Source organism: Microcebus murinus, chromosome 9, assembly GCF_040939455.1.
Source record: "Microcebus murinus isolate Inina chromosome 9, M.murinus_Inina_mat1.0, whole genome shotgun sequence".
Classification (NCBI taxonomy): Eukaryota; Metazoa; Chordata; class Mammalia; order Primates; family Cheirogaleidae; genus Microcebus; species Microcebus murinus.
In genome coordinates this window covers 61,977,737-61,989,777 of record NC_134112.1, presented here as the reverse complement: position 1 = coordinate 61,989,777, position 12,041 = coordinate 61,977,737, and the positions used below count along the sequence as shown (strand labels likewise).

The window sequence follows — 12,041 nt, the reverse complement described above, 5'->3', positions numbered from 1 at the left end:
CAGGCATTCCGGGAGCCCTGGCTGAGGGCAGCCTGTGGTCACACGGCGGCGGGCGTCCAGCCCTGGGCCTCGCTCCCACTCTCTGCTGAGCCTGGTGGCCCCATGTCTAGAATCTCCCCTGTTCAGTTGCTCTGGAGAGTAAGGAGATGTCCTCTTGTTAGGAAGTTGCTTGGGGTGGGATGGAGGTGTCCTGGCAAGAACAGTGGTGAGACATCCGGTTGTGTGAGGTGGCATAGATGACCTGCAGGTCCGACTGCCATGCAGTGAGACCTTCATCTGTCCCACTATGTTCAGTCCTCACCCCACCTATGGCTTGTGCAGCGCTAGGTCGGTCCAGGTGCACACCTTCTCAGCTCCTTTCCTGTCGGTTAACACTTCTCCAGGCACATTCTGTCTCCTGAAAATGTTAAAATATCTTATTCATGCTTACATCAGTCAGGATGCTTCAGGTGTAAGTAGCAGAAAACACAGACTACCATACACTTAAAAAAGTTAAGAAATTTCTTATTGCATGTGACGTGAAGCCCAGAGGTGAAGGAGCACCAGTCCCCAAAGATCAGGGATTGGCTCCCCTTCTCTGCCCTTCTTTCATTCCACTATCTTCAGGCTTTTGGCTTCATCCTCAAAGTCCTGTAGCAATTCTAGGCACCATATATAATGAGATCCGAATGAAGTTGGGGTCCACCTTTCTTCCCCCGTACCCCTCGCTTTGTTTTTCTTAGTAGACTATGTTTTAGAGCAGTTTTAGGTTCACAGCAAAACTGAGTGCAGAAGGTACACAGATATCCCACACACCTAGCCCCCACGCAGTCATGGCCTCCCCCACTGTCAACACCCCCCACCGGAGCCTCGTGTCTCTTTTATAAAGCGAGAAAAATCTTTCCGAAAGCCCCCCACCCCTAAAAATTTTTTTTTTTTATTTCTCATGCCCTTTTCTAAACCAGTCATTAGCAAGCAAGATGAAAGAAGATTCCTTACTAAGAATTTGGGTAGTAGAAAAAAATTAAAAGTAAAAAATTATAATTAAAAAAAAAATGAAAGAAGATTCCTATTACTGGTTTAAGGGTAAAGGACGTTGGGAAGTGCTCTCTGTAATTATCACAATGTCTCCACTGATCTCTTTGTTCCTTAGAGCTGACGCCTGTTTTCATCCCTTTACTGTCATTTTAGTAGGGTTTTGGAAGGGAGAAAAGGTAAATGTGTGTGATCCGTGTGCCCTGTTTAAGAGGAAGTTTTTGCACGCCCGTGTTCACTGCAGCATTATTCACTGTAGCCCAGATATGGAACAACCTAAGGGTTGGTTGAGGAATGAATGGATAAGAAAGTGTGGTCTATATACACAGCAGAATGTTACTCAATCATAAAAAAGAAGGAAAATCCTGTGTTTTCCACAACACAGGTGAACCTTGAGAGACTTATGCCAAGTGAAATAAGTCAGACAGAGAAAGGCAAATACTGTATGACTATATGTAGAGTCTAAGAAAGTCAAACTCACAGGAACAGAGAGTAGAATGCTGGTTGCCAGGAGCTGAGGGGTGGGGGAAATGGGGAGATGTTGGACAATTTTCAGTTATAGAATGAATAAGTTCTAGGGATCTACTATACAGCATGGTGACTGCAGTTAATAACATTGTATTGTGTACTTGAAATTTGCTAAGAAAGTAGTTCGTAAGTATTGTCACAACACAAAATGACCAGGTGTGGTGGTTCACACCTGTAATCCCAGCACTTTGTTTTGATCCAAACAAAAAGGTAACTATGTGAGGTTATGGGTATGTTAACTAACTCGATTCCAGTAATTATTTCACAATACATACATATACGTATATCAAATCATCACTTGTACACCTTAAATATATGTAATTTTATTTATATATATCATGGAGTATAATATACCTCAATAATAGTAATAAAGTATAGTAATAATGTGATAACTATAACAATAATAAGAAACAATAATACACCTCAATAAAGCCAGAAAAAATTAAAATATAAAATAACCCAAAAAATACCCAGGAAGTTCTTTAGCAACTTTCTTACATATACCTATACTACTAACTCTTTTTTCTTTTGTTTTTTTTTTTACTTTTGTTATGAAATTTTCCCCATGTACAGAAAAGTAGAGAGAATAGTATATTAAACATCCATATACCTAGTTTAACAGCTGTTACATTAATATTTTATAATTACATTTGCTTCCGCTTTGCTCGGTGACAGTATCGTAGCCAATGAGGTTTATCCGAGGCTCAATTATTACACTTATTGAAAACTTTTCCCAATATAATTACATTTGCTTCATCTATGTTTTTTGATGATGTATTTTGAAGTAAATTGCAGATACCATGCCATTTCACCTCTAAAGACTTCTAAATGCATCTTTAAAAAGTAAAGATCATTTCCTATGTAGCCATGATACTATTTTCACACTCAACAAAATCCAGCTCTCTTTTATCTCCCACAGGAGAGGGAGGTCCCATTATGATGGAGAGAGCTTCAAATAGAGCCTTTTTAAAAGTTTGGAAACAAATGTTCATCAATGGAAGATTCGTTAAGTAAAATATATAACCATATTATGGATTACTGGGGAATATTAAAAATGATGATATAGTTCTATACATGGAAAGATTTCTAAAACATCACCAGCTCTTTTTAAAAAGCATGTCTCAAAATAGTATGTACAGTGTGATCCAGTTCTTGCTTAAAAATGCATATGCATGTGTATGCACAGTAAAGAAGTCTGGAAGGATGTAAATCAAAATGCTCACAGTAGTTGGATTATGGGTACTGTTTTCTCCTGTGTGTGTTTCAGTATCATCTAAATGGTTTTATTATGTGTGTCTTCACCTGTTAGCAGACATTCATGTTGTTGCTCCTTCCTGCTATAGACGAGTTGGTATTGAAGAATGCCTAGGGATATGTGTTCTTTGGACTATCGACTTTTAACACACAGAATCAATGGCATCTTTGTTTTTATACGTATGAGAAAGAGATAGTCATTAATAAATTGTCATCTTAACAGAATTCTTGTAATGATACTGAAAAACCACCTATGCCCTTACTTTGTTTTGTTTTTATTATATAATCTATGTAACATAAAATTTGCTATTTTAACCATTTTTAGGTGCACAGTTTCGTGACATTAAATACATTCACAATGTTGTGCACATCACCACCATCCATCTCCCAAACTCTTCCATCATCTCCATTTGAAATTGTCCCCGGTAAACACGAATTCCCCATCCCTCCCTCTCTCCTGCTCCCGATAACCACTGTTCTAATTTCTCATATAAGTAGAATCATCCAATATTCATCCTTTGTGTCTAGCTTATTTCATCTAGCATGATGCCTTCAAGGGTAACGCATGTTGTAGCATGTATCCGAATTTCACTCCTTGTTAAGACTTGAATAATATCCTGTTGTAGGGACATACCACATTTTGTTTATCCCTTCATTTCTTGATGGACATTTGAGTTGTTTCCACCTTCGTGATTTTATTTTTAAGTGACTGCTTTTGAAATCTGATATGAATTCAGATCTTCAAGAACTGAAAAGATTTTAAAGCACCAGAGAATCAAGGGTGAAAATGAGAGAGAAGGGTGACAAATCAACAGAGCTGCTTCCTGTGACCTGAAGGGGCAGCCTTCAAAGCAGAAAGCAGCAAAACAATTTATTTTTTTTTAAATCGTGATTATTATTCTCCAAAACTTCTTTTTGTCCCTACATTTGCCACCTCTCCCTAGTTGATCACCTGATGAAATAGAAAAATGGTATAAACTAGTAACAATTAACTATAACTATTCCTCTTCTAACTCTTCTACTAATGTGAATGTGTTTGCTTTTGCTTTTGCCTTGTTTTATTTTGCTTTTTACTACTTAGGAAACATGTAGTGTCACCTCTTATTGTGACATTGCTTTTTTGTAAGGTTAGCCATAATTGAGATGACATCTATTGCACATATACACATGGAATTCATTCATTCCTTCGTTGAAAAAAAATCTCTTCCACACCTACTATAAGCCAACCATGCCCTGTAGTGGGTAAAGTGGCTTGCCAAAACTGAATTGATCACTCATCCTCAGAATATACAATTAAACTATACATGGGTCAATATTAAGAAACAGGCACAGGCTGAGTTCAGTGGCTCATGCCTGTAATCCCAGCACTTTGGGAGACCAAGGTGGGAGGATCATTTGAGGCCAGGAGTTCAAGACCAGCCTGAGCAACATAGTGAGATTCCACCTCAACCAAAAAAAAAAAAAATTTAAACAGGTGTGGTGGTACATGCCTGTAATCCCACCTACTCAGGAGGCTGAGGCGGGAGGATCCCCTAAGCCTAGGAGTTCAAGGTCACAGTGAGCTGTGGGCATGCCACTGCACTTCAGCCTGGGCAACAAGGCAAGACCAACACTGTGTCTTAAAAAAAAGAAAAGAAAAAAAAGGAAAAGAGAAACAGGTATGGCTATGGGTAGGGGAATTAATTAGTGGCCTATCACCAGGACAAAACCTTTCTTCATGCCAGTATGGTAACAATTTCATAAAGTTGTAGTTTAGTAGCGAAGAACATGTGCAGAGGACTGTGATTCTTCATTACTGTTACTTTGGTGACTGCTCTGACCTTGGTTGGTCTTCCTGTCGGGTTCCACTTTCAGAGGGAAGCAACCTCATGGCACGTGCAAATGACTTATGCAAATGGGCGAACAGTTGTAACTGAATTCACAGAAGATTAGTTTTGGGTTAAATTAACTCTCTGTCACGTTCCTGTATTTGACATTCCACTGCCACGGTTGGGCTTTTCCCTCATTCCTGTCACCAGCCCGAGACAGCCAGCAGGGCAGAACCTAACTTGACCCAGTCCCTGCAGAGAGCTGGTCACTGCTAACCTTTCAGCCTTAATTCTTCCCCTTGTGCACAGTTGCCATCGACCTGCCCTCCCTGACATATTGGCAAGGCTAATTGGACTGTTTTCCGAGCACCATTAACCTGGGTGGATCTTGTTACCTCCGAAAAGTTTACTCTATTTGTTTCCCTGTCTTGCTCGTAGACCGTCATCTGCAAACAGCATAAGCAGCAGCACGTCTTCAAATCACAGCGGCTACACTCCCGAGCCCCCTCTGCCCCCCGCTGGAGCTGACCTCGCCGGCCGACTGTCCAGTGATGAAGGGGAGATGGACGGAGCCGACGAATCCGAGAAGCTGGACTGTCAGTTCTCCACGCACCACCCCAGGCCTCTTGCGGTAAGCCCCCTGCCCCTGCCGCGCAGTTCCCCGTGCCTTGCGGGCACTTAGGTGATCGCACCAGAGGCACACACCCCTGAGGAAAGGCCACCAGCACAGTGTTTTGGGGAAAGGCTCACCCCGAAGTTGAATGATTGCCTTAGAAATACCCTTGAACGTCACAAAAGGAAAGGAAAGGGCTCCTGGCTGGTAAGAACCCTGAGTATTTGTGGCCCACGTTGAAACAAGGATGCTTGAAAAACAGTGTTTCTCTCGGTGTACTTGGGAGCTGACCTTCTGGCGTTGGCTGTCTGAAATGGAGCCTCCTCCGGAGTCTGCGTTAGCTCGGTTGGTCTCCTGCTCTGGAGACTGACTGTCGCAGCAGTGTATCAGGTGCCCAGCCCTCGCTGGTGTTCACCATGCTGGTCCTGAGTCATATTGTTATTAGCAAGTGTGGCTGTGTGGCACCAGAACTGAGTGACAGCATGTGTGTGTGTGTTTAGGGAAGGAAGAAGCATTTCAGGTTAGTGTGATTGCTGATTAACAAAAAGGGCACTTTCTTCCCAGTTCCTTGAATGAGTCCACTTGAACATTTGAGATGGTCATTGAAATTGAGGTGGGAAATTGGAGGCATCCGCCAGAGGCTCGTGTATGTTTGCCATGTGAGCACTTGAGAAGGGAGTGGCTGGTGCTGCCATCACAGAGCCGAATGCAGGGGGCCTGGGACACGGGACCACACAGTGGTTTACTCCAGTGCCAGCCTGAGCCCTGCAGGATCAGCTGTGACTATCACTAGATCTCAGGGACTGTGTGAGTAAAATCAGTCCTGCATCAGGATTGAGTGAGTCCCTCCTCCCTTCTGTCTGTGTGATGAATGAAGGCCACATGTACTTCCTGTTTCTGGGGATGATGTTACAATAGCCTGAGACTTTGCCTGTTGGCTAGTACAGAAATAGTCGGGGGTGATCAGAAATGCCTTTGACTGCCAGGAGTAGGAAACTCAGCTTACATGGCAAAAGCGCTAAGGTCGCTCTGTCATCTCACAAGCAGTAAGTTTAGAGGTAGGTGCTTCCAGGCTTTGTCCAGCTTCTGCACAATGTCGTGGAGCTGAGGGGCAATCTCTGCAACTCTCTTCACCGTTCATGCCTGGTTCCAACACGTCTGCCACAGCTCCGATTTCACATCCTCACCCAGGGGCATTTCTACACAGGATGCAAAGGGACAGAGAGAGAAGGGGTCTTCAGACACTGTCCTACGTTAGGAAAGTAAATCTTCCTGTGAAACCCCAGCAGACTCCTCCTTATATCCACCAAAGATGGGTCACGTGCCCACCTTTAGCTTGATCGATGGCAGAAAAGGAAGGAATTGCAGAGACACAGGATGAAACCAGGTTCTGGGAGGAGACCCACCTTCCCTGTTTACTGTTCCATGTCAGACAGCAGGACAAAAGTGTGGGTCTGCGAGCAAGGAAAAGACAGGGAGAGGTGGGAGTGGATGGCTGTAGGCAACCAAAAGGACCACAGCGACCAGCAGTGAGAATCTGCAGCTCTGCTGAGAACATCATATGCCAGCTGGGAACGGGAGCCTCCCGGGCCACCTCACCTTGCATCTCTAGGGAATTAGATAATACATAGGGAGCAAAGACAAAACAGTGTCTCCAGCTCCCAAGTCTGAAAGATACAAGGCTTTACCGGAAGGCCAGGCTCTGGAGTACATCAAGACATTTGTCCAAGTGACAAGCTGCCAGACTACAGAGGATTAGCTGAACTCAGGACATGGCACATCTGTGGGCCCTTAGTGGTTTGCAGATTTCAATGGAAAGGCCATGGATTTGTTTCTTTGGTGACCTTTCTCTGAAATCATTTTTGGTAATGAATGCTTGCTCGGTGCTGTCTGTAGCAACTGGGATGAAGGAAGAAGTGATGGCCAGGCCTGGAACAGCTCCCACATGCTGCTGGGGACCAGCTTCCACATCTGAGAATTCCCTTTGTGTGTTTTTTTGCTTGGTCAGTTAGCATGTAATATTTGAAGGTGCAGAAAAGTGGTTTTCATCAGTGCTACTGGATTTGATGGGTTGGCAAGATTTTAATGCAAAACCCCCAAAACACAAGCAGAAACAGAACAAAGGGAAGGTCTTACATTCCTTCCTGAGAACTGTTCCAAAGGCTGGTTCCAGGACGGGTTTGTGGAATGAATGCCAATCCAACCCTGTGTCTGGGATGGAGGCCAGGGAGCTGCTAGGAGGCCTGGAGGAAGGGGGAAAGCTGCTTTTGAGTTATAGAGTCATTTGCAGACTTGCCTGAGCTCTAGACCAGCCAAATGTCACCTTGTCAGAGGCCACTTGCATTTCTGTCTCCTGGCTTTCCGGTTGTCCTAACATCATAGTCAAATGGTGTTTACTAAATATCTGAATGCCCATATTTCAGCCATATCTTATATATATATATATATATATATATATATATATATATATGTGTGTGTGTGTGTGTGTGTGTGTGTGTGTATATATATATATATATAATTTTTTTTAGACAGTCTCGCTCTGTTGCCCGGGCTAGAGTGCAGTAGCATCATCATAGCTCACTACAAACCTCAAACTCCTGGGCTCAAGTGATCATCTGACTAATTTTTTTATTTTTTGTAGACACAGAGTCTTGCTGTGTTGCTCTGGCTGGTCTCAAACTCCTGGCCACAAGTGATCTCCCACCTTGGCCTCCCAAAGTGTGGGATTACAGGCATGAGCCACCTCGCCCAGCTCAGGCTATATATTTTAAATGCAATGATGTGTTTTAAACATTTTGTAGGACCTTGCCTCCCCAGTCCATTCATTAGCCCAAATATCTACTATCTTCATACTAAGGATGAGGAAGAAAAGAATGGAATGCCCTGTCTACACATTGGCAGTTGAGTCAGGTACACAGGCATTATATATATATATAAAACATAAAACAGTCATGTCGTGGGTCCAAGGCGAAATGCAATAAAGTGTGCAATAGGTGTGCCGTGGGAGTTCACAGTGGGAAGGTTAATCAGGTGAAGGCCACTGGAAATCAGCGTCTTGATTAGGGCACTGAGAGGGGAAGATTTGGATTGACAAAGAGGAGAGAGAAGGAGAGAGCGGGCAGCGGGAACAGCATGAGCGGAAGCTTGACGGCCTGCAAGGGCTGGCGGAGGCAGAGGTGAGGTCAGGACTGGGAAAGGAAGGCTTTTAGCCTGGCTGGAAGCAAAGCGGCTCTGTTGACATTGGATAGGAAAGGCATGACCCGGGACACCAGAACCAGCAGTTTCCATGACTGCGATGAGAAGCAGGGCGCCACTGGTTCCCCAAGAAGGTGGACGATGTGATGAACAGATGGTGCTGAGAAATCACCCCGGCTGCTGGCGGTTGCGCTGTTTGTTTCTTAACCTGAAATACTGGCTCGGTCCCTGGAGTGGAGAATGCAGCCCCCTCCGCACCACAGAAAATTGAATGTAGCTATGGTTGAGCTATAATGTGAGGTTATGCAGAAAATCTAGAGCTCAAACTACAGCACCACAGAAATATTTTTGGCTTCAGTACTATTCGCTTCTTTATTTCGAGTAAAATGGTGCCCCTGTGTGTTTTTATGCAAATGTTATTTTTCTCCGTATAGTTTATATTAGCTTATTAACCTGTAATCAAAATTAAAATTTTTTTTCCTCACAGTTTTGCTCGTTCGGCAGCCGCCTCATGGGACGCGGGTACTATGTGTTTGATAGAAGATGGGATCGTTTTCGATTCGCGCTAAACTCCATGGTAGAAAAACACTTGAATTCGCAGATGTGGAAGTAAGTGAGCAGTTTTTGTGCAGTATAAGATTAGAGCTGCCCCACGATGATCTGAGCCCTAACTTCCCAAGTACATGTCAGTGGTTGGCTTTTCAAAGAACAAAATGATTCTGAAATCAGGATTCTTGGTTAATTCTTAAATGTTGGGTCTTAATGGTTTGCCCAGTTTTTTAGAAACACGTATGATGTGTTATATGCTTTGCTTTGGAGATCATTTTTGTGTTGGTTATATTCTAAACTAAATGAAAAGGATATTAGATGAGATCTTACTTATTTAACAGTGTTAAAGGGCCTTTTTTATTATTACTACTAAGAGCATCTAATGATATTAAGAATATGTTTCTGCTTGCAATGTTAATGCTACAGTATCAGTACTCAAGGTTTCATACTGGTTATGGACCAATTTCTAGTTGTTTGCTGTCCTGTGAAAACATACAGTTGCCAACAGGGCAGATCCCGAGCAATGCTGTGAAGTTGGTTAAGTTTGTCTTTGGCCCTTCCCAGCTCCCTAGGATGCCCTCCTCACCTTTATTTGTACTTCTTTCTCCCCTAAACTCAATTTCTGTCCCATTTCCCTCAGGTCCCTTTATTCACCAACACTTCCCAATGTATTTACATATCAATGGGGGATTCGTGAAAAGGGAAGAGACTTGATTTGGTAGAATGCTATTGGGAAGGCAGGACAGGGCTAGACTCTCTCAAACCACAGCACACAGGCATTGCCACGTTGGCCACTTGATAATGTAAGGCCAGCCCACAGGGTACACCCATCCCTGCTCCTACACAGGTGAGCTTTCCAGATATCACAGTCCATTCCAGTCATGGCTCACATAGGCCTGGGCCCAGAGAGTACAGCATGGCCAACAGCTGAGAACCCCGCTCTTTACCCAGAGGCCCAGGAGAGGCAAACAAGGCATTCCTAAGAAATGAGAGGGGAGCAGAATTCAAAACTCACCCCTCTCCCAGATGCTATAACACCTCAGCCCCTTTTCTAAAAACCTAAAGAGCTTCCAGACCTGAGCGTCTAGGAGAAGTGAGCCCCATTTGTGTCTGCACTGAGCTGTCAGGGTGGACTTAGGACTAACTGTTGACATTTAATACAAGGTAGGAAAGGGCCACAAGAGAAGCTTATCGTTTCTTCCCGTTTGAGCGACTGCCCAGTGTGTGTAAAGGGCACCGTTGGTATCTACTTGTGCCCATTCCAAACAGCAACAGGTCGGCGCTGCATGCGGGGTTACCGTGGTCTGTTATTTGGTGATTGATCCTTCTGCGCTTGTTCCCCAAGATGGCAGCCAGCCCTGGCGATTCTCGCAGCCCTTTGCTCTCCTGTTGTATGCAAGTGTAAATCCCGGACACGCGGAAGGAATGTGTTGATCTGTATTGCACTCCCTGGTGTCCTGTCCGCTCAAGCTCCATGTTCCTTTCCTCCTCAGGCACAGAAGCCCGAGCCACAGGGCATCAGGTCCCTCCCCCCTGTTCAGGACTTGCCTAACCAATCTGCTGTCACTGAGCAACATTGGGGCTGCCTGGGTGTCAACTCTGGAGAGCGTAGCACCCCGCTGCCCTCTCAACCTCGCTGCCCAAACCCCAGGCCCCGACGGGCCCGAACCTGGAGGGATGGCAGCCGATGGGGGCGTGGAAGACATTAGGAAGAAAAGGAACGGCCAAGACTCTTTTTTCTTTAACAAGCATTTAACTCTGCATCAGGAGACGCCAACACAGTATTCTCTTTCAGCCAGGTCAGCATCTGGTCCTCCATGCCACCTGGCAGGGGAGGATGGGCACCGTCAGTAATTTATTCGCATCTATGGGCTTGTGTATGGGACTTCCCTAGGCCAGGGTGCAAAGCTTAAGCCGGGGCACAGCCCAGTGAAGCTGAAACCCACCGCCATTCAGCACCTAGGAAGACACATCCGGCCTGGGGGGAGGGGCTCCCCAGGATGGGGAGCAGCCACATGCCCCTCCCCTGTCCCCCCACCCTCCCCCCGCTCCCCTCCTGCTGCCCCCGCAGTGCCCTCAGGATCAGTGGGGAGGAGAAGGAAAGGGACAGAAAGTATGCCACCGCCAGGTAAGATTTAGGACGTCAACTCTGCTGGTCAGCACAAGCTGAAGCATGAAATTTATACTATTTAATGGGGAAGTTATAAATTGGGACATTAAAAGTGGATCCCATTCAAAGTCATCGATCGGGATCCTCTCTAAATGAGCCATCTGGTATTTGTAAATAACTCTGTGTTACAAGTAACTGCCAAACCTCTGCCCCCATGTATTTCTATCCACACATCAGCTGGTAAGGAGACTTGAGGCGAGGAAAGATTGAGTGGGATGCCTGTAGTACCACAGCAAGGAGACAGAGACAGCAGGAAAGTTTGCTGACGCCTCACACGCTGAGAAATGTTCCCTAGCCCTGTAAGGAAGGGGTCATGCAGTGCCAGACAGTTCTAAAGATGTGTAGACCTCTCCAGTCTGGTGCCATGGGAGTCCCTGCCCAGCATGCAGAGTCCCCGACAGTGCGGTTATGTTGCTGCTGAGATTCACCTGCTCGCCCATCCACCTGCCCATCCATCCATCCATCCATCCACTCATTCATTCATTGCAACAAGTGTTTATGGAGCAGCCTGTTTAGTGCTTACAGGGCCTTTGCCCTTCTTTAGGCTTGAGAGAAAGTAAATTCACAGACGCCATCATGGCTGCTGGGGTTCGGCAACATTTATCTCTTATATTTGATCTCCTCGGTCTGACATCTCCAAGGACACTATGCTTCTGTATTCAAGGATTCCTCTGGATTCCACCTGAAAGATGGAAGCCACAGGCTCCACTGAAGTGCAGGCCAAAAAAAAAAACCAGAATCTTCAGGGAGAGGAAGGCTAGGAGAGGCGTTTGCTTCTCGGCAGGGCCTCTTTGCACAGTTCCCTGGCACCTGGTCCGAACACTACAGCCAGACGATGGCCTCCAGAGGAGAGGAGGGACGCGGTGAGGCCTGCTGGGGCTCAGGCCTCACGTGCGGCTTTTAGAGAAGG

At 45.2% G+C, this 12,041-nt stretch overlaps 1 protein-coding gene and 1 non-coding gene across 12 annotated transcripts in view; both read left to right on the top strand.

The window, feature by feature from the left end:
- ATXN7L1 (ataxin 7 like 1) overlaps window positions 1–12,041 on the top strand; it is a 231,046-nt gene that overhangs the window by 208,057 nt on the left and 10,948 nt on the right. For 7 of the 11 annotated variants that reach the window (XM_012746554.2, XM_012746549.2, XM_076006509.1 and 4 more), the window contains 3 exons: window positions 5,043–5,235; window positions 8,900–9,021; window positions 10,455–10,760. In XM_012746554.2, coding sequence (XP_012602008.2) covers window positions 5,043–5,235; window positions 8,900–9,021; window positions 10,455–10,760 — 621 coding nt within the window. The remainder of the gene's footprint in view (window positions 1–5,042; window positions 5,236–8,899; window positions 9,022–10,454; window positions 10,761–12,041) is intronic. The other 4 variants (XM_012746581.2, XM_012746576.2, XM_012746629.3 and 1 more) reach the window with 1 other exon arrangement.
- Window positions 2,200–2,336, top strand: LOC142873116 (U4 spliceosomal RNA). Its single transcript, XR_012921166.1, has one exon. It is a non-coding gene; the product is annotated as a U4 spliceosomal RNA (small nuclear RNA).